At 40.5% G+C, this 26,495-nt stretch overlaps 6 protein-coding genes across 6 annotated transcripts; 2 read left to right on the forward strand and 4 right to left on the reverse strand.

The window, feature by feature from the left end:
- Positions 1-61: 61 nt before the first annotated feature.
- Positions 62-8,116, forward strand: PKNH_1305500 (high mobility group protein B3, putative; the record flags this gene model as incomplete). The annotated part of the gene is made up of 4 exons (XM_039113493.1): positions 62-6,352; positions 6,502-6,661; positions 6,842-7,774; positions 7,962-8,116. The coding sequence occupies 4 exons, from the start codon at positions 62-64 to the stop codon at positions 8,114-8,116; spliced, it is 7,539 nt and encodes a 2,512-aa protein (XP_038969874.1).
- Positions 8,117-9,222: 1,106 nt separating this feature from the next.
- On the reverse strand, positions 9,223-12,726 carry PKNH_1305600 (uncharacterized protein; the record flags this gene model as incomplete). The annotated part of the gene is made up of 1 exon (XM_002260526.1): positions 9,223-12,726. One exon carries the CDS (start codon positions 12,724-12,726, stop codon positions 9,223-9,225), a length of 3,504 nt encoding a protein of 1,167 aa, XP_002260562.1.
- A 2,084-nt stretch (positions 12,727-14,810) lies between these two features.
- Positions 14,811-15,716, reverse strand: PKNH_1305700 (shewanella-like protein phosphatase 2, putative; the record flags this gene model as incomplete). Its single annotated transcript, XM_002260527.1, has 1 exon — positions 14,811-15,716. The coding sequence occupies one exon, from the start codon at positions 15,714-15,716 to the stop codon at positions 14,811-14,813; it is 906 nt and encodes a 301-aa protein (XP_002260563.1).
- Positions 15,717-17,283: 1,567 nt separating this feature from the next.
- On the reverse strand, positions 17,284-19,903 carry PKNH_1305800 (IMP-specific 5'-nucleotidase, putative; the record flags this gene model as incomplete). Its single annotated transcript, XM_039113494.1, has 9 exons — positions 17,284-17,401; positions 17,564-17,732; positions 17,907-17,984; positions 18,129-18,346; positions 18,559-18,691; positions 18,815-18,965; positions 19,105-19,232; positions 19,435-19,671; positions 19,801-19,903. The coding sequence occupies 9 exons, from the start codon at positions 19,901-19,903 to the stop codon at positions 17,284-17,286; spliced, it is 1,335 nt and encodes a 444-aa protein (XP_038969875.1).
- Positions 19,904-21,170: 1,267 nt separating this feature from the next.
- On the reverse strand, positions 21,171-24,518 carry PKNH_1305900 (eukaryotic translation initiation factor 3 subunit C, putative; the record flags this gene model as incomplete). The annotated part of the gene is made up of 3 exons (XM_002260529.1): positions 21,171-21,333; positions 21,500-24,096; positions 24,438-24,518. The coding sequence occupies 3 exons, from the start codon at positions 24,516-24,518 to the stop codon at positions 21,171-21,173; spliced, it is 2,841 nt and encodes a 946-aa protein (XP_002260565.1).
- A 694-nt stretch (positions 24,519-25,212) lies between these two features.
- On the forward strand, positions 25,213-26,264 carry PKNH_1306000 (conserved Plasmodium protein, unknown function; the record flags this gene model as incomplete). The annotated part of the gene is made up of 3 exons (XM_002260530.1): positions 25,213-25,274; positions 25,540-25,605; positions 25,775-26,264. The coding sequence occupies 3 exons, from the start codon at positions 25,213-25,215 to the stop codon at positions 26,262-26,264; spliced, it is 618 nt and encodes a 205-aa protein (XP_002260566.1).
- Between the last annotated feature and the right edge of the window lie 231 nt (positions 26,265-26,495).

Raw genomic sequence — 26,495 nt, forward strand, 5'->3', positions numbered from 1 at the left:
TGCGTGGTAGCCGAACGTTGTGTTCCTCCTTCTCGCTGCTACCACGCTTCTTCCCGCAAAAATGGACATCGTCAAAGGGGAAGGTACCTTCAGAATGCTGAACTTGAATGGAGGAAACAATGCTCTGTACGACAAAATCCACAGCTTGAATCAAATAAGCAACTCTGATGATAGAAGTATACATAATAAGTGTACCGCATTTAATGATGAAGAAACGTCTACAGATGAGGAGTTCACTATGAATGAACAGAAAAACTCCACACATGGGGAGGAGGAATTAGAAAGAAGGGAGAGCATAGAAAAGGAGGATGGAATAACGGCGAAGGAGGATGTAGCCGCAGCACCGAGTAACATAGATGCGGACATCGAAAAGTGTCCCGAACGATTTAACGAACAAACTTCGACGTACCAAGAAGGAGAAGGAAGAAAAGATGATTCCATCCCATACAGCTGTAACACCACTGTAAGTCTGAACTCGGTAAATGACAAGAAAGACGAAATGAAACATTTCGGAAGAGATGCATTATCTATGTACAACATCGAGACACCTTCTCATCACCCTACACTTTATGAAGAAAATTACGATATAGAAAACTCCTATGGTGATGAAAGGGGAATGTCGGTGAGCAATGTTGATAATTGTCATCGGGCCTGTTCCGAGCGAGGCTATAGCCCTCTCAGTCGCAGGGATACTACCCTAGGGAGGGACGGCGACAGTGGAGAAGCCCACAGCGGAAATGCCGACAGCGGGAACAGCGCCAAACGCGAAAGTAGCGATGGTGGTAGTGGTCACAGTGACGAGATAAAAAACGGTAATCAGAGTGGAGGTGGCGCCCAGGGCGATGGTGAAGATCAAAACGGGGAAGACGACGAAAATGGAAATCAAAACAGTCGCAACGATAAAAACGGGAAAGACGAAGAAAGTGGAAATACAAATCGGAAGGAGAATTACAAAATGTATTTCCACAAGATAAACGAACTCAAGTCAAACCGATTCATAAGCAAATACAAAAATTCAGAAAAGTACATAAAGAAAAAAATATTTAATTACCTGCGAAAGAACAATCTCATCAACCACATGGATATAGAGCAGCTATTTGTGTACGTCAAGAATATATATTTTCTCATCATAGGGAATGAGAAGCTTATGTTCTTCTTTATTTACAACACGAAGGAAGTGATGAACGCAATAATTCATTTTGAGAAGATGCATAACATTAGCTACAAGGACAAGGATTTTCTGTTGTTCCTTCTTTCGAATGATGTGGACATGTATGAGAAGCTACTAAGTCAGGTAAACCTCAAATTTGAGAAGGAAGAACTTATTTTTAAGTTAAAAAATTTAAGGAGGAAGGTTAAAATTTTGAAATATGAGGAAGAGAGGAATTTATTTGATGAGTGCATGCAGCAGTTGCACCTGATGAAGACAGATAGTAGATTCAAACGAGTGGCATACAAAACTGATAGTTACTGTGGACCTAATACAAGTGGTCCTGAAAATAGCAATACGTGCCACTTGAATAGTACATCCCATGCCTATAGCACTGGTCTTCCTGGTAGTAATGCGCAAGCAGATACAAGTGATTATAAAAATTGCACTCCATACACCAATGACCATGGTAATGGTGACATGAGTGAGAGCAATGCACTCATAAAAATATCGCTCAAAAATTTAATACCCAAATTATATAACTGTAAGGACTTTAAAGGAACCAACAACATGATTCACAACATTGGCAAAACCATCAAAAAGAGCAGTACCGTTGTAAATGTTTCAGAAAAAAAAAAAAAAAAAAAAAAAAAAAATCCGACATATTCGAACGTTTCCTATACCAAAATGGACTACTCCAAAATGGCTTACGCCAAAATGCCACCCATGATGAACGTTCCCAATACCGGTGGGCCTTACTCTAACATGGCTCATACCAGGGGAGGAATCTTCACAAATTTCCCCCCTCCGAGTGCTTCCTATCCAAATATACCCCCAGGGGGAGCAGGAGCCCCTTATGCAAATATGCCCCCCGCTAATTCACCCTATACTAATGTTCCACCCACCAATGGTCCCTATGCGAATACTACTACTACCACCGCTGCCAGTGCCGTTTACACAAACATGCCCCCCGCCCCTGGTGCTTACTCCAATGTGACCCATCCCAATGCGGGATACACCAATATGCCCAATCATAGCAGCGCCTACGGGAACGTACAAACCGACAGTGGAGCATACATGAAGCTTAACAGTCATCCCAATGGGGCATACGTGAAAGGAGCACCGTGTCCTAACGGGGCCAACGGTTTTTACGCGAACAAATTTGAAGGCGCCCAAGGGGAAAACTACCCAGGGAATTACGCGCCGAATTATGCGGCTAACTATGCAGGCAGTTACGCCCCTAACCAGGGAAATAATTGTGCGCCTAATTGGGGCCCCAATTGTGAAGGAATTTACCCCCAGGGAGGAAGCAATAACTACGGGAAGGGGCACCCGAATGGCAACCTAATTGGTAACGAAACTGGCAATACCAATGACCACACGAATGACCACTCGAATGACCACTCGAATGACCACTCGAACGATCACTCGAACGATCACTCGAATGAGTACGGAAGTGAATGTGTCAACGATTACATGAACGACTACATGCAGGACGACATGAATGAGTATCTAAACGACTACGGCATGGAGGATCCATCCAACGCGAACCATCTAGATGACACCAAAGAAGAGAAGAAGAAAGCAATCAGAGGAATAACTTCCTTTACTCTCTTCGCTAGAGAAAAAAGAAAGGAGCTACTTAACCAGAAAGTCTTTCTAGGCAGTTCCCTCACTGAGCAAACAACAGCAGTAGCCAAAATTTGGAACAGTCTAAGTGATGAAAAAAAAAAAGAATGGGCTGTCAAGGCGTCCAAAATAAATGAAGAAAATTATTTGTCCCAAAAAAAGAAGAAAAAAAGAAAGTTTACTGCCTTTAGTATTTTTGCTCGGGAAAAGAGAAAGGAACATAAGGAAAAAAATATCGACATGGGGTTAACCCTAGCCCAGCAAAATTCATATGTCTCTAAATTATGGAAGCAGTTATCCAATGAGGAAAAAAATAAATACAAAGTTCTTTCAAATAACGTAAACGCACAAGTGGCCAAAACGGGTAAGAATGACATGAATTACGTGAATGGAGAAAAGCTCAGTGGATTTAAGGGACGAATCAAAGCTCTAGACAACATGATGAATCAGCAGTTTTCAGGAAATGCCTTACCGTACAATAATGGAGTCAACAGCATTGGTTATGTCAACGGAATGGGCTACATGAATGCTGTCGGAACGGGAAATGCACCTATCGGGGTTATCCCCCCGAACCGAATGAACGCAATGCCCCCCCAGAATGGTCTCAGCAATACGCCAAACCAAGTGAACCCCCCAAGTGGAATCAATATCCCCAATCGTTCGATCGGCCCAAATGAATCGAACGACATTAACAACCTCAGGTACATGGACTACGTTAACTACATGAACACCGTCTTAAGCCACGACAACCCCAGTTACATGAACAAAATAATGAGTGGAGGAAATGAAAACTACATGAGCATGATGAATAGATTAACTAACGAAATGGCCAATGGAATGACACAAGACATATCGGGCACTTTATCCAACGGACCATCAGCAGCTGACACCAACAATGAGAAAAAAAACGCAAAAATGAAAAAGAGGAAAAATAAAAAAGATCATATGTATATCACAGAAGAGAGCCAATTAATAAATAAAAATAATTCCTATCAAATGGGGAAGGACTCTACACCGTATGGAATAAATAACAATATGTTTGGTGCATTCCCATCGGAGGCTCATACAGGAGTAACCCCTTACAATGGAAACATACCCAATGTTAGCAACATGACTCATGTGACAAATAACGGCAGTTACACACAAAATAACCTTCACAAAAATAATGGGTCCATAAATGTACCTATAGCAAACGATGGCAACGCCTCCGTGGACATGGTGTATGGGAACAACTTGCTCAATTACTACTCCAACCAGGAAAACCCCAATGTGAACGGCAATTCTATGAACAATATAGGAAGTTTGACTAACCTGCCCAGAGATGGTATGCATCCGCCAAACGGAAAGGTACATCCTCCCATGAACATAAACGGGAGTAGCAACTCCAACATCGCAGGGATAACAACCCCCTCCATCGGTGTTGACAAAAAACAACCCATGATAAATGAACAACCAAATAATAACCTGGCCGTGATGACCGATGCAAGCATGTTCAACAACTCGAGTAATAACACGGCAAATATTATTAATAATGTAGCATATGGCGGCATGCCCATGGGAAATGCCCTCCCTGGTAACAACACTGCTCCTAATCGGGTCCCATTCAACCACATTCCATTCAACGGAGTTCCTCCTATGTATAATATCCCGCCAAATGGGGCTACCCAGGGTGGCAATACTAATGGTCTAGCAGTCGGAAATTTTAACCCTGCGGATGGAATGGACATGAGGACAGGAGCAAACGCAATGAACAAAGAACCTTTTAATAATCCCTATATGAGCAACATGACAGGGGTACATATGGCCAATGTTGATGAAAGTCACCTAAATCTAATCCCTGATAATCTAAAAGCGGGACGAAAAATAAAAAGTAAAGACAAAATGGAAGAGATGATGAAGAAACAAATGAAGAAAGATGAAAAACAAAAATTAAAAGAAAAAAAATTGATGATGAAAATGTACGATAAGAAAAGGAAGCAATTATTGAAGGCAGAAAAACAAATGGAAAAAAATAATAAAAATAAAAATAAAAATGAAGTGAATATAATTGAGGGTGGTAGTAGTGGTGGTATGTATTATCACCACCCTCATCATCCAGCACCCCACAATTTAATAAGTACAGATATTAATGGAATGCCTTTTCATGCTCCTAACACGCTCATGAACAAACCCATGGTTGGTAATTTCAACCCCTATGTAAGCATGGACCAGGTGGATGCGAAAAACATGCACACGAAAACTGTTACGATGGCTAACGGCGCAATGGATGGTATGATTAGGGGGGAAAACCTTGCCAACAGCAGCGTGGACAATCGGACCGCCCCCGTCAATTTCCAACCTGTTAACAACATGAACAATACACTGAATAGTAGCATGAGGAACAACCAACCGACGCCCTACCCCTTTTTAAATAATTACCCTAGTGATATTCCTGATATGAGAAGTTATATGCCTAATAACGAAATGAAGAATTATGATGATGCGCCAAGGGGGGTACCGGACAAGCAAGTAGCATCAATCCAGACAACACTTCCCAATGAGATGACTACCTACCAAAGTGCTAATCTGAATGAGCAGCCGAATAACAGCGAAAAGGTAAATCCATTGGATGCCAACATGGTTGTTGATTCTCAGAGTGGAAACTTAACCAATGCGAAAAACATTCCCCTTATGAATGACAAAATGTGCTTCAACAATGTAGAATATAGAGAAAATTATTACAAGGATATGGGGGTTACTGATTTTTCGGCGTATCAACAAACGGATAGTAATAAAGGGGCCGAAGCGGGCAATATGCCTGCGTACCACATGACTAGCTTTGAAGTTAAAATGGCCAAAGAAAAGGAAGAGCAGGAGGGGCATCAGAAAAATCTAAATCAGATGAATCAAAGATCGAGTGTGTTTTACGCCCAAGAGCAGATGTATGGAAGTGGTCATCCTGGAAGTGTTGCAAATGGTATGGGTAAGTCGGCGGATGCTGTGGACAAGGTGGCAGATTACATGGACAAACAGGCTAACGAGGGGAAGTCGTTCTATGAGTCCAAGGGAATGAACCCGATGATGGGCGAACTACCCACTGATCTTGACAATGCAAACGCCTCCTTCGACAAGCAGTTTTTTGTGAATGAAAACAACCACCTAGAGCATAAGACCGAAACGTACTACATTCAGAATGAAAATATTAAGAGCAAGGAGAACTCAACTTTGTATAGAGAAGAATCGTTGAGTGGGATCTACAACCAGTGTAACAGGAGCACAACGATGACGGCCCAACAAGAGGCTACTTTTAACAAAACTCTGAAGGAAGACTTGAAGGTGGACCTTAACTACGGTAATGTCAATTATGTGCACACTGATGGATGCAATGAGGGCAATCAGAACAACACCACAGGGTACTTCTACCCACAAGATATCGGTATCAGTGGAGACAAAAACGAAGGCGCAAAAATGAATAACCCTGGAGAGTATGCCAACCACGAATTGGAGCGAGTAGTGGACCCAAACAACATGTACTACCCGGACCAGATGTTACCAGAAAATGGAATGAACAAGAACCTTGTATATTTTGACGCAGTAAGTGGGGAGTTTAGCATGCCTTTTGTTGTGGGAGGCTGAGTAGAAATTACTTTTCCATGGGAATTGGCGGTTCCGCACGTGTGCATATAACGTATGTGAAATTACCTCATTTGTAGCCCATTTTTGTTGCCCCATCCCCCCCGCAGGATCCAAATGAACTCCCCCAAATGACAAACGACACCGAGCTGGAGGCGTCCAAAGAAAAGCAATTTTTTAGCAGCGCCTCGCATTACTCAGAGTTAATAAGTAAAAACATGAAGAACAAAAAAAAAAAAAAAACTCCATGTTCCTCAAATGATGCTATTGGTAAGGATATAAGAAAGAGGTCCAAATGAGGGATGTACCTAAGAGTTCGCATAATTTATCGGGTGAAGTTTTTTTCCGCTTACGAGTTACGTGTGACATTCGTTACCCCTCCCCCAATATGAGTGGATCTTTTTTTTTTTCTGGTGGTCTCACATTTGGGTAATTGCGCCCCACTTGCAGATAACGGGGGTACCATCTGGGACTTAGTCCAAAAGAAGGGAAGGAAAAAATTAAAGATAAACTCCGCCAATCAGATAGAAGGCGAATCAGAGAATGTACCAATTGAGGGAGATATAATATACGCAAATAAGAATGACTTCAGTTTTATGGAAACCAATAATGAATGGAAAAGCGGACGAGTAGGTGTTAATGCGGACTGTACAAGTAAGGAAGAAGAGGCTGATGATATTGTTAATAGCATTTTTAGAAGTATCGAAATGGAGGAAAAAGTATCTCATCCAGAGGGAACAGTAGCAGTGTCCCAAAATGGAGATAATGTGGGTACCGGTGAGGACACATTCCTAAACCCTGTAGATCACAACCAGGGAGAAGATGCAGACAATTGGGAAAACGACAACCCCGTGGAAGAGAATAATGAAGATGACATTATCAATCTGATCGATGGGCCGGCGCAAAGTTATTCCAACAAATTAAACATTACAGAAAGTGGAGATGTCATCTACGAAGATAAAAAAAAATACAACTCAAATATCATTATGAGTGAAAATTGCATTCAAAGTAACCGGATGAACATGCTAATGTCTAAAAGGGGCAAAATTAATACAAACTTGAATAGGAGCCAAATAGAGACCTACAATAATGCATATAAAAAATCGTCGTTATTTAAATGGACAGATGAAGAAACAGATAAGTTTTATCAAGCCATTGAAATGTTCGGTGTCGACTTAATGATGGTGCGTGCCTTCTTACCTAAATTTTCCGACAAGCAAATTAGGGACAAGTATAAAAAGGAGAGAAGGAATAACCCCTTGAAGATTGAGGAGGCTATAAAGAAAAACAAGGAAATCGATTTGGATGCCTACGAGAATGAGAATGGCAGAATTGAAACATCGGGGGATCTCAATAGCGACGCATCTTCCATCAGTGTTGATGGTAAAGAAAAAGCGGCCACTGTGGCATTAACACGCTGTGTATATGCCGGAACCGTATATGCGTGTGTTACATTCGATGTGCATTTTGTTTCTCTTTTTTTTTTTTTTTTTTTTTTTTTCTTTGACAAAACCCCTAAGCTTCTTACGTGCACTAATATAGATGTATGTGTATTTTTCTCCTTCTGCAGATGATAATCATGTTAAGAGGAAAGGTAGCGCGGCGAGCGAAACGGATGGGAACATCCTCAACATCTTCGAAGGAAAGGAAGATATGGACTACAACACGAATGAGTACTGCGATAATCAGGAGGATCCTGATTTTAACGTTTTGTCTTTGTTCTAATTCGACATTTTTTTTTTCACATTACATGTAGATGTAATGTTCAGCCCGATTTGTTGTTGCACCCCCTTGCGTGACCCTCGCTACGGTTATGTAACTGCTCTTTTGCGTGTCACACCGAGTGGAACGGGTCACCCGGAGGTGTTCAAATTTGTGCATGCGATGAAGAAACCTCTCAACGTTTGGAGCGCACCACTCGACTTATGTTCGAAATCACCTTTTTTTTTTTTTTTTTTGGAAACACGGCAATGTCTATTCCATGTTCGTCCAGATGGCGACATCTTAAGGCGTCGCCCAGGATGGACACCAACTGATGTACATACCCTCCGTATCCATGCTCCTTCTGTTATAATCCGATTTCCTTCCTTCCTTTTTTTTTTTTTTTTTTTTTTTTTTGCAAAACAACCTTATGGCTGACTGCCTAGTAATTATCGGTGCCACCTTTTGTCAAATTATCAAGTGCGACATGCTTGGGAAGAAAAAATATAGCGAGATGGACACATCGTTTTTTTTTGTGATCTTCTCAAATTGTGCAAAAGGGAAGAAGCACGGAAGAGAATGATGCGCTCACTTGGTGATATAACGTAACTCCGGAAATGGACGCGCTAAATAGATACTCCTTTATACTGTGGTGATAAACCCATGGTTGCTACTTTATCACCACGCACTATATCGCGTCTCACCCCAACTTGCGGAATTTGTTTAAAAGTTTAATAATGACCATCGGTTTAAAAAAGTGAAAAATTACACATGCACTCTGCTAACCTTTTTACAACAAGAGGGGAGAGACAAATGCACAGACATAAAAAAAAAAAAAAAAAAAAAAAAATGCATATGATATATTAGAAGGGGAGAATAAATTGGATGCTCGCTTTTCTGCGTGCTGATACATATTCGGGTGTTTAAAAAAAAAAAAAATCGAACTCCTTGAAAAAAAAAATTAAAAATTAAAATGAACATGTATAGTGTTAGCGCGCAGGAGTAGGGACACAGAGGTTTGCTCCATGTGGGTGTTCATTCCAGTGGTCACTGTTCGTGGGACATCGGAATGGAGATTTGACCCCTACTAACTGCATCACTTCCCCACTAAGATGCTTCCCCTCGAAGAATCACATGTCAAAGTTAATCAAGTTAAAAATGTCCTTGAGCTTCCTCTTATAATCCAGGTGGCTGTGGATAATCCCACTGGCGTCATAATTTTCTACATTCGGTACATTCACTGCGATGAGCCCAGCGACACTTAACTTCCACTCCATGTACCTGTACAGAAACCCTAAGAGCCAATCATTCTTTGAGTAAACATTGATCACTCGATTCGTCACTACCATCCTAATTTTCTCCCACACCCTTGTGCTGGTGGTTGCAGGGAGACCTATAAATATAGCATTGCTAACAATGTTATACATTTTTTTTGCATACAAATATTTTAAACAGTAAAAAATGACACGAGCCCCAACGGAGTACCCAATGAGGATAACTGGTCTTTGACCAACAGTGTTTTTGTCACTCAAGGCATCTGCTAATATTCTTCCTGCTTGCTGCGCTCTTTCCCGTATTAGCAAATAAACGTTATCCAAACTTGAGGCATACTTAATTAATGCCAATGGCCACGTCAACGCAGCACTGAGTGTGCTAGCTATTGTATACTGCAACCATATTCGACTAGCCGTTATTGCAAATTCTTGAGACAACATGGTTTCGATCAAAGAACCCAATGTTTTTAACAAATGGTTTTCCCACTTCAATGCATACAAATCACAGTAACAATTAGGGAAAACGTCAATCCATGGGTTTGTTATATCTTCATCTGTTTGTATTTCCCCACTGACACAAACACATACACTTAGCGATTTCGACAGACTTCCATTTAGCATCATAAATTCAAACGTTCTTATGTTTGCTATTCTTCTGCTGTACTTGTACCCTGTCAATCCAGCTCCTCCTGCACCAAATAACGAGACAATAAATGCCAAACCGCTAGCTGATGCTAGGAAGGCTGTAAGACTACTTCCCCCCGCACCTAATGCAGTCAACCCTGCTATAATACCAGGGGCAGCTAACCCTGCCGTGAAGGCTATCAAAGCTCCCCCACCTAATGCAGCAGCTGCTATTTTTATCCTCCTTATATTTTTCCTTTTGGAAGTTTCATTTGTTGATGCCTGTAAAGCACTTATTAAATCTGCCGCCAAATTTTCTTCTATCCTTAAGATTAATAACTCATTTATTTTTAAGCATCTGGCAAATTTCTGGAAATATAATTGTATTCTCGCATTATTATTTCCTGTCATGATGTACGTTGTGATTAAGTCTCTGAGAAGCACTGACTTCACCTCGGGTCCTCTCGTGGGCACCCCATGGTTTAGGTGTTTATCAATGTCGCTCTCTTCATAATCGCTTTCCCCTTCGAATGTCTCAGAACGGTTGATGCTCCTTTTGATCTTCGCCTGTATGCTCTCACCTACGCTTTGGCGATCATTTCCATGCGACATGCCCCTCTCTAGGGCCATATTCTTATTCCCCTTGGTGCTGGGCTTATCAGGCACAACTTTCGTGCACTCCCCTTTCTTTGAATCCCCTTTGGTAGAATCCCCTTTGGCGGAATTCATTTTCCCCGACTCCTCCACCATCGGCTGTAACGGTCCTGTCCCCTTCGCCTTCTTCGACTCCTCTGGACATTGCCCATTTTTGCACTGCTTCGTGTCGTCAGTACGCCCACTTTTGCCTGTCTCTTTGGGGTGAGCATCCCCCAGATTGGCTTCCTGTTCGTCTTGGAGGGGAGCCTCATTGGCAGTTTTACTAGCAACTTCATTCGGAACTTCACCCTGCCGAAATTTCCTCTCCCCGATAACTGCTCTTCCACTGGCGCGAGTCACTCCATTGTCATTTGTCTCACCCTGACTATCCAAGCTAACTCCTGGTGGAGCATTACATTCGTCCTCTTCCACAATGCCGCTAATCGCCTCCTCCATCATTGGGCCGTCATTGTGCCATTCCGAGGGGGCCCTCTTTTCATTACGTGGGGGATTCCTTTTGTTTCTTTTCTTCTCACTCTGTGTGTCAACAAAACTTTGATCTTCCCTTGCCCCTGCTTCTACCGAGGAAGCGGCGCAACCGGTGTGTACCGCTGGGTGGTCACCTCTCCCGGTTTTTTTAAAACCCCGGATGGTTTTGTTGTCCCCCCAGGAAAAGTAATCATGGATGGCCTCTCCATTGTACGATTCATCAATTTCTCTTTGGATAAAACTCCCCCGAGCGGAAGACAAGTTTCTGCCATCGCTCCTGCAGTCACCATTATCTTCCTCATCATCGTCGAGAAGGTTGCTACTGTTGCTGTAGCATCTGTCAACACCGTATGGTATATCCCTCTCCACATCACTAAGGAGGTCGTTATTATGATCATCAGTAATATGATCATTTTGCCAAAAATCCATTTCGTTGTTTAATTCTTCCACAACTTTTTTAAACTTTAAATCTATGCCTGCTTGGAGGTCTTGTATTTGTACCAATAAATTATCGATAAATGGCTTCTCGTACAACTGATATATTTTCTTGTCACCTGTGATGTCCCTGATTAACTCTCTTTGCTCCAATGGCTTCATGATACACTTGTATGCTAGAGGATCTATAACCAATAATTCTGACAACTGCTTGAGGAAATTCCTGGACAACTCCTCCAAATGGTTCTGCAATTGGATATCATCAAACGATTCTATATGCTTAATTATGATACATGCGAATAGAGCTAAAATATTTTCTTTAATTTCTCTTGGAATATTTTTAAACTTATCATTATTTATCGGTATGTATTGCAACCTGAGTGCCTCCAAATTTGCGTTTAATCTTTTTTTTTGTAATTTTCTCTCCTTTTTTTTTATGTAATCGATCGTTTCTCTTTCGAGCAATTCTGGGAAATCGTTGAAAGAGAATTTCTCCAGCAAGCTCGATTTTAGGCCCTTCTCGAAAAAGGAGTTAAATTGGTTGTAGTAAGACTCGTCCGCCTCGTCTACTACCTCCGATTGGTTGAAGACATCGTTATCATCTTCGTCATTTGGTAATTCATCCTCGTCATATTTCTTTTTTTCCTCCTCCAAACCAGCTTCTTCACCCCGTTCTTCCTCACCTTTGTCTTTATTCCTTTGGGGTACCCTGTGTTTCCCTTTCGGTCGCCTGTCCAATTCATCACTATCATTGGGGCTGTTCAAATTGTTACTACCACTGTGCCAACCTGGGTCACCCGCATCTGTGTGTCCGCCCCCAGGCCCCTGGCCATGGCCTAAGCTGAAGCATTTGTAGTTCTCTTCTATTTTAATATTCAAATCTTTGTTGAACGTGCCACTATAATATTTTTTTTTACTTATGATGTTATTTTTCAAAGCATTGTCACGTAGGCTCTTTAAAAAGGCTTCTTCAATTTCTGCGTTTTTCACAGGACTTATATCACTGAGGTATACCTTCCCTTCCTCTATCCTCTTCTTTACATGTTTGTCGATACCTTTAACGACGTGGATGGATTCCAGGGTCAGGATGGTCTTGTTCGATCCTTGGAAAATCTGCTTTTCGCTAACAAAGTCGTCATCGCTGACATCGTCGTGGTTGCTGTTGCCTTTTAGCATTTCTTCCGACGGGGTCGCACGGGGTGCGCTCACAGGTAACACAAATATGAACGCGCTTATACGTACGCGTTTATATGCACGTGTTTATATGCCCGCGTAAGCATAATTGGGCGACAACCAGTCTGCGGGGTTTTAGGTTCGGTGTCTTCACTCTTAACTGTACACTGTACCACACCTCATAGGGTTGCACGCGCAAATGCAATTAGGCGGATTCACATGCAGGCACGTACTTGTGCGCACAGGCATACATATTTCGGCAACCTGGGTGAACGCTTCCTCCAATCAGCATAGCCCAGCACATACAAGCGCTGCATGCGGACTGTCCCCTTAACTTAAAAAAAAAAGAAAAATTAAACAATAACTTCACAAAAAAAAAAAAAAAAAAAAAAAAGGAAATAATAAAATTACTAAATATTTCAAATGGGGAAATTAATAGTACTTTGGGCTAACTAATTGGCAAAATTAAATCTACATGTATGAATTGTACAAATTCGATGCGAAAAAGGAAAAAAAACAAAGTGCATATTACATGTTTATATATATTGTATATTATATATATATATATATACATAATGCGACACAAGTTATATGTACATACAAACACGCGTAGAAAGAGCGTAAATTGGGGGAATTAATTGCCCTTCAATCAGAACTTGAAAACGATATGAGGGACAGCTCCAGCGATTAAAGCAAAGGACGCATTTAATGCCGCGGAAATTGCGAGTCTGGGGACGGGCGGGTTTGCAAAGGGTTCCTCATGGGGCAACACTACATACATTATCATATATACATACATGCATAAACAATAGTACATGAGAGAAAAAAAAAAGAAAAAAAAAAAAAAAAAAGAAAGAAAAAAAAACGCATTTGAATGATCTGCAATTTGATATGACTTAATTTACCCATAAAATGTATTTATATATCACAGTTCTGTTTATTTAAAAAATGCAACGAAGGGAGACACCTACGGCATAATATAAATTCCATAATATTGAAAGGAAAAGTATAATCGAGAAAAAGGGAAAAAATAAATAAATAAATAAATAAATAAAATGAAAAATGCCAATTTAAAAAAACCCGCACTTGTATATATGTACCAAAATGAAGAGCCATTCCTAACATATATATGCAGACAATTGTGTATTAAAAAATTAAAATATTAAAATGGAAGTGGATTATGCATACCTTCTGGGGAAAAAATAAAGTGTACGAATTTCTACAAATTGGTCATACGTATACTCGTACATTTAAAATTTCGCTGTTTTCTCCCCCTTCATTCTTACGAACCGTAATTTTGTACCAATTATATGTCTTTTGTGCGCAGAGTGAACCCCATACTGTTGCAGCGATCACTACTTTGAATATCGCCAATTAATTCGATTTACAGTTCCCCACTTGGGGTCCTCGCCTCCTTGTGTACTTTTGCATTTATTCACAACACCAACGGCGCGTACGTAGGTACGTACCTTATAGGTACACTTGTGCGGGATTTGAGTTGGCAGGACAAAATTGAGAGTAATGGAAAGGTACACAAGAGAATAAATAAATATGCACATAAACAGTGGAATCATTTCTACAACGAGGAGGCACGAACATGCCGATATCGCACCGACAATACACCCGTTCGTCAAATAAAAGTTCATATATTTATATATTCACCATTAGGATATATTCAGAAGGTACAAATGGGTGCGTTCGGGGAAAGCCAACCCGGGTGCAAAAATTGACTGCATTATCCCGTTTACTTTCCCCCATGAAAATACAACTCCCGCGTTCCTGCAAAAGTATAGGCTCGTGCGTGTGTATATTTCACCGGCACCATTACCCCATGTAAGTGCTAAAATAGGTGAAATACGCGTACCACATGGTACACCATCCAATTCTGAAGTCAATGAAAGGTATGGAAAAAAACGGTACATGGTGTAGAAATCCTAGTGTGTCAGCAGATTGACACATGTTAATGCGCACTTCTAACAAGCGAGGTAGTGCGACCCATGTTAAATATCGCCAGCGCAATTCCAGACAACATGAACGAAAAAAAAAGAAAAAAAAAAAAGAGGAAAAGCGAAGAAAAGACCCAATTTTCACACATAGCGTACATCAAATGTACCGTCCTTAAAGTATTGTACATAAGACACCACACCTTTCTTCCATTTACTTATGCCCGTATCCGTTAGCAGTAATTTTTCATCACAGAAGCTGTTGACCTTTTTGTTCTTCTGTACAGTGTGTCCAACTATCATTCTGCTCGAACTTAACAAATTTAAGGATTTGCTTAAAGTAGAACAAACCATCCACCTTTTAAAAAGACCATCACTCACAAAAGAGAAATACCGATTTAATGTAGGCCCGTAATCACAGCTGATGCAAAACTCTTCTTTTCTTTTTCTTTTTTTGAACAGTAATTCGCAATTATTTTCTATTTCGTTTTTCCCCTCCCTATTTATATAATCAATACCATAAGAGGCATAAAATGGCAACACACCTGCGTGTGAAAATACCATTTCATTTACCCTCAAAACAAATGGCTTGTTCACTAAAATGTTATAGATCACTTCATTTTTCGAGAACATGTCATTTCTGTTTTGGTACTTCTCTGCGTTCTTTTTAACTTTATTGAATTCTAAACACATGTTTTTAACTTCATGATTTCCCAATACCATTAAAATTTTCGAATTCAGCGTTTTCCCCTTTTCGTTATACTCTTCGATAAAAAATAATATATTTATGTCATCATAAGAGGGGTCCAATACGTCACCGGTTATGACTATCAGTACATTCTCTCGTATCACATTATAATTATTATCAATCATTTTTTCATTCAGTAGAATTTTTAAAAACGCATCCAGATCTCCGTGCAGATCACTTATGCTAAATAAGTCATGTTCCCATTTTAAATTCGAAAAACTGGTTTCCTCATTTGCGCTACACAATTTTGTCAAGATGTTCCAACAGCTCCAAAGAAAAAATTTGAGGTATGGTATCTTCATGGTGTTATTATCTATCTGTACGCGATTTCCGGGAGATACTTATACGTTCGGGACATATACATGTCTGCATACGCCTGTAGCATGTGTCTATCTTTTCGTGTTTTGTATGTGTCTAAAAATGACGTCCTGACATTGAGCATCATGGGAAAAGGTAGAAAATAGCCGACTAAGGCGGGCACAAACTGTTCGCACATGTAACTGTTTGCAATATACTCAACATGTATAGCTATTTTGAAAAATGCACACGTGGGGACATACTCAGACTGTTTCGTTGTAACTCTCCGGGGGGCATATGCTCCCTTGAAGAAATTATATTTTTTTTTTTTTTATGAACAGCTAGCCAATAAGGGTAAAATAAAAAAAAAAAAGAAAAAATGCAAACCAAGCCTAGCTAGCTTTTAGGATTCTAAAAAATTATGAACAGACAAGGTAAACATTCAAACAAATTTTCATCACATTAATTTTCAATTTTTAAAGAGGAATACACAATTTTGGTATCGTAAAAGTGTACATCTCATCGACGCAATGATCTCTCGCAATCGCGCGTGGGGGGTCATAAAATAAAAGACGCTTAACGCGGTGAACCCCAAACGAAGGAACACTTTTTGAAAGCTCCAAGTTTATTTTTGTCTAATTACGCGATTTTGTTGGTACATTCGGGCTTATGCAACGGTGTAGGACACATCAACCCTTCAGTCCCGGCCAGCAATTGTGCAGGTAGCACATATCGCGCAAATTATCAGTCGAGGGATAATGGGGATACCTGTGCAATGGTCTAGGCCAAAGTACATTCACGTGAAGAATGATATGGTCACACAAAAGGCACATATGAATAGAGTTCACCACAAATTTGAAGCCACACGCGGCACAAATCTCCAGGGTTTTATTTCATAGTTAAAAAGGGCAGTATCGGCAAGCACATGTGCGGTGGCAGAACGCACTGACACAGAGTATGTGACAAGTGACGATCGGGGCTTAGGTACCCAGTTAAATAAAAAGGGGCAATTGGGGGGCTAATTAAATATCTATTTTGTAATGTTCGAATTCGGTTGGCTACTTTTTATTCATTTATTTTTTTCCCCTCCCCCCCTTTACTTCTTACTCGTTTGACCGCCGTTTTTCACTTTCCCATTTTTTATTTCACCCTTTTGCAAATTTCTCAAGGATGTGCAAAAGGCATAAAGGAGGAGAATAAAAAAAATATATATGTATATATTGTTGGAGTTTTAAATTAAAAAATACATTCCTTCATTAACAGCAGTGCGAAAGGCCAAATAAAAAATATTTAACATTTCTTCTCATAACAATGTGCGTATTGTCGCGAGATGTATCGTGCTGTAATGAATTGTGTCGCGTACAATTCAACTTTGCGCACTGTTGTAACGCCATATGAAAGTGTATAAGCGCATATATACATATACATGTGCCTAATAATAGCATATAATATTTCGCGTATTCATTAAGACGCCCGATCTACAGGAATAAATACATGTAGTTCTTGTTCTTTAACATTAACCAGGTGTTAAAAAATGAGCGAAAAAAAAAAAAAAATATCCTTGTGTAATGCCTACTCATTTTCGTCCAAAACTTCAGGAATAAAGGACTTCATGTTTAGGTTCATTATACTCTTTAAACAGGCTTTGGTTTCCTGCGGGTTGCTAATCCACAAGGTTAAGCTGCAAAACCTGAGAAAGAAGAAAAGAGAAGGGGGTAATTTTTTTTTTCTTTTTTTGTAAAAGGCGATGTAATGTAAGGGGGTGTTTAAATTACACCTGCCCATACATTATAGCAGTTTGGACGATCGTCCGTTTCACATGCATAAATAATATGCAACGGCCGGTACGTACCTCGTGGGGAAGTCATTTCCCGAGTGTAAGAACTGATCTCCAATGTGACAACATTTTTTTTTTTCGATTTTCAACAATTTCTGTAAAATGATTAACCCTTCTGCCTTGTTTCCAATGTCTACCCAAAGGTCTTGTCCCCCATTGAAAGCGCAGTAAGGTGCCGTTATTTCTGCGCGGTTGGTGGAAATATGTAATTGTCGTATTTATGGGATGTCCTTAAAATAGGGATGTGGGCCAAGGGAGCGCACTCCAAGCATATTTCTAATTATGCTCATATGAATAAGTGCACGCGTGCCGTACAACCTGTGGAATACGCCTCCCATTCACCGTTCCCCGCGCTTACTGTTTTTCACGATTTCCTTCTTTACGCGGATCACCGCCTCCTCCAAGACTTCGTACTTTATCATGTAATTCTTTTGTTCTAATGAGAAGGGGGAGTTCGTGCGTACACATGTAGCATGTATGCTAATATAATAACGTATCGTATTGGCGCATTTCCTTGTTTTTTTTTCGGGGGCCGGATTAAACGAAAGAGCGCCAAACGGACATGCAGTGTGATACCCACCCTTCTGGCTGTTCGCCGACGGGATCTTGTTCGGGACTAGCCCTATGGACTTTTCTTTCCTTTGAATTTGCGCACATAATTTAAAATCTGTAATAACTTGTTGTAAGCATTTTTGAGAAATGTCTAGTATTTTCTCAACGGTTTCTCTGTCCACATATTTTTTATAATGGTGCCACTCCTCTTCTGGAACGGAGTACAGGTTAGCCTCTTCGTTGCACCTGGGAGGGCGTGAAATTACGTGTGCAGAAATGAGGGAATTATTTCTTCTTTTTTTTTTTTTTTTAATTAACTCTTTGGTTATGTTTTCGAGGCATATCTTGCTCCGTCTCCTGCGTGCACGGATGTTATCTCTCCGTGTTCATATGTTCATTGGGAGTTAACCATACACACATATGTGTACATATATTCTCTTTTTTTCTTTTCGCTTTACTTAAATAGGTAATTACTCTCACCACCCATGACGTAGAAATTGTGGTACGAGCCGTCTTCGATGTTGTTCTTGGAAAAGTACCGCAGCAAATTCTCCAGACGCTTTTGATACTTTTCCGCATCGTTGCTGTAAGCTTAAGAGGTGTAAAAAATGGGAAAATTGAAATATGCACATGTGGAGGAATCTGCATATGCCTACTTAATGTTGCATCGTAGGTGTGCCTCTCTAACTCCTTCTACGTAGGAAGTATACTAACAGGCCGCGGTAACTATTGCTATGTTCATTTTTTTGAGCAAGTTAGAGATGTAGCTGGCCAAAACTTCGTCGTTGAAGTCGTATCCATCTGGGTAGAGCGTCTCGTCTGCATCGAAGGTCAGCAAGTCCAGTCCGTCCTCCAGAGACAGGATCTGTGTTGGCAATGAAGGAAGAACATGAATAATTAAAGGATACAGTATGTGAAGACGCAGAAGAAGTATTCTAATGCATGTCCAAAAAAAAACACGCCCTTTTTTTTTTTTTTTTTGCGACGTTCCCTTAGCTGCCCACCTGTGCCAAGTTGAGGATGTGCCGAACTTCGTTGAACGTTGGGGGGGCGTATAACCGTTTCGTTATTCTGTACTTCCTGTTGTATGTGTGGAAGGCCTTCGTTATTGGTAGCTTCGTGAAGAATATTCCTGCGAGGATCATAATTAAAAATGCGTTTCTACACACTTACCCGAGTTGTTACTTCGCCTTTTGCGCAGTCATGGGGTGTGTGCAATTGGTAACCCCTAGATATGTACATTTGTAGAGAAAGAGGGGAATGCTACTTTGCATAATGCTTTCATATCTGACATCCACACACAGTTGCTGCTGCGATGGGAGGCCGAAACTAACCCACGTCGTCTATCAAATACTTCAGACGGCTATGCATGGGGTTGTAGTAGTGGTCCGTGAACATCTGTTCTATGCTGGAGAGAACATTGTCGATATTTTTATCAATGCAGTTTGAAAGAAATAGGGACCTGAAAATGTCCACCAGGAACATTATCAGGCTGTCTTTGTTCTTCAATTGGTTGTAGCTGTAACGATTGTTCCAGTCGACGACGTTTTTTTTCATGTACGAGTTTATCACTACGAGGAGGGGGAAGTAAAACTGTGTAGGTGTACACCTGTAGGGTTGACATCTCCTACGTAGTAACTTTGTACGCAAGGTAGAGCGAAGGCATTTTTTTATGACATGGCTGAATTTTTTTTTTTTACCGCTTCCATCCGATATGGCCAGAAAGTTGTACTTGTCTTGCTCACGAAAGGCGTGCTGCATATCTTCATACATTTCATGCGAAGGAATGTCTAACTTCTCCATTTTTAAAATGCACAAGGTGGTTTTTTTTTTTTTTTTTTTTTATTCTCTCTCCCTCAATGGGATGTTATTGGTTAGGCATCCCAAAATGAAGTTCACACGGAATTGCGTGCTTCAGTAAATTGTTCATGTAAATGATTAAAAAATTTTGAAAAAAAAAAAAAAAATCTTTTACGTTTTAAAAAATATACAACATAATGTAATAACGTCGTAACGATGTAATGTCACAGTGACTCCGTGACATCATTTTCGACGCATCCTTTCGCCACTCCTTTTGCGACCCCTTCTGCTTTAATTTCCTCCCACGACAGCGGCCACTCCCAATTTCGCACTTATATCTCACAATAAGGGTACGCAATATGAGCTCTTCTCCTTTGTTGCAAATTTAAAATTGCCATGTCATATGTGTGCGAAAATATATCGACGCTTTTCCAGCACAAGGGCCATAGGTGAACCGTGCAAGCATGCGTTATTACCTCGAACATATAGGCCTATGTTGGTCTAATGTAGGTACACACTGGTTTTCCACATCTTCCAGGTGATGAACGTGGTTTGCATGGCTCCTCAAAAGGGTTGAGGGTTTTATTCCCCAATTTGTGGCACTTCAGTTTGGCTAATTTTCACACCTCTTAAAAAAAACGAAAAGGTGAAGAACAGCAGTTCTGCCTGCCGTTATTTTTTTCTCACCTCCTCAAAAAAGTATTTTCCACAGCTCCAAAAAAAAGAGCTAAAGGGAATAGGGACAAAATAAAATGGATATATAATTTTTTTTTTATTTAGTAGAGCTGTATTATAATTTGATAAAAGTTCGAGAGTTAAAGAAAAAAAAAAAAAAAAAAGGAATTAACATAGCATAACGTAACATAATATAACATGATGTAAGGCGAAGTGAAATAAAATAAGCTAACTATATTATATGCAACGTTTTCCACAGCGCACGTTCAAACGTGAGCACACAACGTTGCATTTGCCTGGCCCTGTGTCATATGAATGAGTTTTTTTTTTTTTTCTTTTTTCCTCCTTTTCGTTCTACCCGGATTATGCGATTTGTTTATCCCCCTTTTAAATAGAGTTTTTAAACATACAAATGTTTGTAAGGACACTTCGCGCGGGGGGGGAATTCATCTTCATGGAAAATAGGGGGTAATTTTGTGAACGCGCAGGCAAAGTGTGTATAGAGGCGCTCATTTTGGTACACAATTTTTTTACCCACGTAGCTGCGTATGTAATGCGTTTGACGCATACACAGCAAGCGCAAAGTGGTTAAAATTTAAGCGAAACCTTTGGGCATGCTTTTTTCCTTGTAGTTCTTCTTGTAGTGCACGTTTTTGTGCTGGTGGTAACCCTTTCCGTACTTGCCATCGCCCTTCTTGTGTGACCAGTTGGACTTGTCGTCCTTCATCTGCGTGCGCTTCTCCTGCATGAACATGAATCTGCGAGGGGAGGGGGGGGGATGCGAGGCATAGAAATGGTGAATAAAATGTTTTCGAATAAATTGTTTGCGAATAAATTGTTTGCAAATAAACTGTCTCCGTTGGCTCCTATCTTCCAGAAGGAGCACATTGCGTGCGCGCCGCTCTGCGCTCGAGGAAGGCTTACTTTGGGTTGCGCATGTTAAGGGTCAGCTCGTTCTGCTCCATAATCTCGTTGATATTTTCCGCCAACTTTATGGCAACGGTCTGGAGGGCCGTGGGGTTCACCTTGTTTATGAGAATATGACTGCTGCTTTCATTCCAGCACGCAGGAATCTCATGGTTAATCATCATTTTGCTTAAAATGGAATGCACGACATTCTGATTAAGGTCGAACATGATGCATAACTGGTCGACGGAGAAGGAATCATATATGGAGATGTATCTAAAAATGTAAGTGCGCATGGCTTCCTGTTTAATTTTTTCCCGTAATATGTTTTGTACCTTTTCTGTATCATTAAATTTAGACCAAATGGATAAGCTAAATATTTTTTCACAACACATTTTCCAATTTCCTTTCTGCAAATATTTCGTGGCTAGTAGTATAATTTCTTTGTTATTTTCTGGAGGGCTATTAAAAACTTGCTTGTCATATATATCTAGGAATCGCCTGAACTGCCTAGAAATTATATCCTTCTTCGATTCAAATGAATGTCTAGCTAGATTAGGTACTTCCAGCAACATTGCGCAGATGTTATTCACACATTCAATTAGCTCAATTGAGATGTGCATATGGAAGGAGAGTAGTCTTCTCTTTTCGGCTCTTTCCTGTTCCAGAGTTTTTTCCTGATTTTTTAAGTTTGATACTCCCTGGGCGATTAATTCTCGGTGCTTGTTTTGCGAGCATATTTCCCCTAAGCAACAGTGCGCCTCAAATATTTTTCCATGTCTGAAGGCACATAATCCTAACTGAATTAAATTTCGGTTGTACAGAATCTGCGTCTGCGTATCTGAACTTAGCGCCAATTCGTGTACATTCGAAACATTTAATAATTCCTTTGCTTCCAGGAATTCGTCGTGCAAGCTTCTATGGAAGGACAACTGCAACAGTGCTTTAACTTTCTGCTGCTTCGTTCCGTGCTCAAATATTTCATACACATATTTTTCTACAATTTGTTTTGGGGATATCTGATCTTCCCCTTTGGTGGGCATTTTCTCTGCATCATTTGTGGCATCCCCGTTTGGCTGCTTATCGCTGTCGCCATTCGTTTTCGCGGAATGCTCTACCTTTCCATTTACGTTGTTATTTCCGCTATTTTCCGCATTCATCGACAAGGAATTGTTCTCCTTCCCATTTGTGACGAACTTCCACACCTGCATGAACAGCGCTTCCGGTTTGTAATACATATGCTCAAGGATTCTCGTCGAAATGAATATAGCCAGTTCGGGCATTTTTTTGGTGAACTTCACGTAATTATACCCTTTATAAAGCAGTGCAATCATGTGGATAGTTTTTCCTAACCTTCTCCTGTATTCCTCCGTTTGGGCATCTATATATATAAGGGCCTTTAGCAACTCATCATCCAATTTGGCTAAGAACGAAATGAGTGTTTTACAAGATCGAGAAATTTTCTCCTTCTCGTTTATAACCTCTTCCGTAATTTCTTCTGTAATATTGATGGACACTAAATAAAAGCTCTCATTCTGAATTAGCAGATCTAAAATAATTTCAATGTACTTAAATGCCTTATTCCAAATGTTGAACGACATGTAGGTGTACAAACTTGAGACCACGTCGAATTCGAGGTTAATCAACTGTTCCAGTACTTCTATATATGACTGTGTACTTACTGTTTTGGCTAGCTCACATAACTTAGACAGAATATTAATATGCTCATGTTTGTCTAACCCCTTCCTTCCTCTTTTTTCAATTACAAATTTGACTCTATTTCTTATGACTTCTTCTGATAGATTTTTCGTACTTAACAATTCTGCATATGCTTTATTTTTTGCAGATTGGTTTTCGTCCACATGTACTACCTTTTCTTCCTTCTTCGTTCCTTCCTTTTTCACCTTTGTTTTTACTACTTTTTTTTTCTCCACTTTTTCACTTGTTTTCAACCCCCATTTGCTCATAGCACTTTTTGTTTTATCATCTCCGTCGTCAGATACATATTCTTCTTCTTCACTGTTTGACCAATCATCGCTGTCCTCTTCTCCGGGGGTCTTTTCATCCTTCGCCTTTTCTTTCTTTTCTTCTTCCTGATCAGCGGGTTCCTCGTCGTCTTCTTCTTCCTCATCCGTCTGATCATCCTCATCTTCATCGTCATCATCATCCAGATCATCCTCCATGGCGAGCTTAAATTCCTCAGGATTCTCATGGTACAGGTCCAACTTACTTTGGTAATACGCACTGCACTTTCTAATTTTTGCCTTTAACTTGTTCAGTGTCTGCGCTTTGCTCTTACTCAGAACCTTCTTCTCCACGTTGTTCTGAAATGTTGTGTCCACATATTTTGAAAGCTTATCTAAATATACAATAGCAAAATTTGGGATTCGTTCAGAACTTTCCTTTACCATAAATTTGTACAAACTCTCATAATCCTTTAGCATCTGGTTGAAGTCACTACTTTCCATGCTCTCATTTAGGCTGCTTCCAATATTCTTGTAGAAATCTATTCTCTTCCCTTCATAACTTTTTAATACTCTTTCTTCCTCCTCCGAACTGCTACTGTCAATGGCTGCCCAGCGCTCCGCCTGCGCTGATACTAAAGGCTTCTTCTCCTGCGGGGTCGAAAACAGATTTAATGATTAGAAATGCAAAAGCAGTGAATCCCACCCACGACACTCATAGGGAAAGGGGGGGATGTGCACGGCTATGCCCATTGGAGAATTGAACAGACATACGCAAACAAAGCGGGTATAGAAAAACGCTATCCCAATTTTGTACTTTTCACGTTTGGGCGTTTATGTTAAGGAAGCACAAATGTGAGTGTTCCATTTTGGTAGGCGCCGCGGGAGCATTCCAGCGTAGAAGGATACACGTAAAAGGGCATATGCTCGCGCATTGATCGTATGCACAACATGTATATCCGCTTTTGCCCGTTTTTCCTTTTTCTTCTTACATCAACTTCATCGTCGGATGATTCAGTTATGTTGTCACCACTGTCGTCGTCCGCGCCCTTGGCCCAAAACTTGGATTGCATTTTTTCTTCCTTTTTTTTTTTTTTTTTATGATAGGGTAAATGGCTCGGTAGGGGGGTAAACTCCTTTTTTTTTCTAGTAGGCGGTAGTCGCAGAAGATATTATACTATGTGTTGTATGCTCAGGTGGGCATGAACAGGCAAATAAAAGAAGGGGAGTTTCAATTTTTCCAGAAGCAATTTCAGGGGAAAATGCAAGGCGCAGGGGGTAGAACGTTAAATGTGGCTATATGCGAATATGCCAAGCGATCAATATGTTGCCATCCGCGTTATATGCTAAACGTTCAGCTATATGAATGAACTGATAAATGCGATGGGGTGAATATGAAGCTGTAAACATGTAGCAACGAGTACGCAGGAGCAAACATGAACGTGCTACTTGTGAATTACAAATATATGCAGTTCGAAACCTAGGCTGAAAATGTACACTCGCAAAAACTTATAAACATGTATTCATATGGGGAAACCGAAAAAGTAATGTGGCTGACAGAAATTTAACGCGGAAGTGGAAACAGAAATTAACGCGTTGGAGGGAGGGCACAGGAGGAACTGAGAAATTTTTGTGGTCACCTATAAGAGGAAGTGCGCATCATTCCCGTTGTGCTTAAAACATACAATTGCAGAAGGATTACGCATATGCGAGCCCGGTACATTTTTGCGCATACAGAAGTTCGTAAGGCAGTCAACACCGCTTCGTATGCACGGCGCCGCTTATATTTTACGCTTGCGCTTCTATTCCGCACGCAACCCCGTTAAGGTGTTATTTTTTTATTTTTGTTTTTTTTTTTAACCGCGGGGTATATCACCTAAAATCAGGAGCATTTTTACCCCACTCGATCTTCGCGTTAACCCCACGCAAGCGCACAACTGCTGGGCGATGAAATAGTGCGCTATATTTATATGCGCATAAAAGTATATATATTATGTTTGTATCTGTGCCTGTTCGCACGGAGCCCCTTTTCTTTTCTTCTTACTTTTCCCCCTCATCGTCGGCGCACTCAAGCGTGCGTACGTTACGTACTAGGCGCTCATTACCCCGAGCAATACACTTGGGAAGGAATTTAGGAAGAGTGGGGGAAAACCGTATCTCGTCAATTTTCCCATCAAGTGATCCAGTTAAATATATGTGCCCAGGTGGAGTATAAACATATGTAATTTATTTGAGTGTTTTTTTTTTTTTTTTTTTATTTAAAGAAACGTTCAGTGTATTGCGATAAGGGGGAAAAAAAAAAAAAAAAGATAAAGGAAAAAAATGAAAGATTACCAAAGAGACCTCTAACGGCAAACTTTTTTCGGCAGGAGCAAAATTATGAACTTGGCCAAGGGGAGGACGACGATGACGTGGACATTTTTAAGAACGATGGGGATGAAATGGGCGGTGGAGGCGAAGCAGTAAACAGCGCAGCCATTGCGCCGGATGTTGCCAATGTGAGGGGTAACCGCGTAGGAGGCAGCGCAGACGGGGAGGATGAAGCGGACGGCGACGACAGCGACGATGACGGAAGTGATGATGATGGTAGTGGCAGTTCAAGTGCCAGTGGTATGCACACAGAGGGACGTAGGAAGGAGCAGTACGGAAAGGATGGAAATAAAAGGGTACAGCAGGATGGGAGCAATAGCAGGAACTTGTTCTATTCTAAAAAATTGCCCGATACAGGGAAGGTCGGAACTGAAAATAGGAGTAATAAGGATAGCCTAACTGAAAACGTTTTTAAGGACACATATGATGAGTGCTATCCGGGTTATTAGGCGAGGGAGGAAACGGGACGGCGGTTTTTTTTAAGTGTACCCGTATAGTCGCCCCTCCCCAAGGTTTATTCTTTCCCTGTTGCGCAATTCTCCTTTTTTTTTCCCCCCCTTTTTCTTTTTTTTTTTTTTTTTGGTAATTATTTTATTTTATTTATTTTTTTTTTTTTAATTTTAAGTTAGGAGAAAAAGGGGAAGTTATCATATATATATATTTTTTTTTTTGTGTGTGTG

Source organism: Plasmodium knowlesi, assembly GCF_000006355.2.
Source record: "Plasmodium knowlesi strain H genome assembly, chromosome: 13".
In the NCBI taxonomy this organism is placed as follows: domain Eukaryota; phylum Apicomplexa; class Aconoidasida; order Haemosporida; family Plasmodiidae; genus Plasmodium; species Plasmodium knowlesi.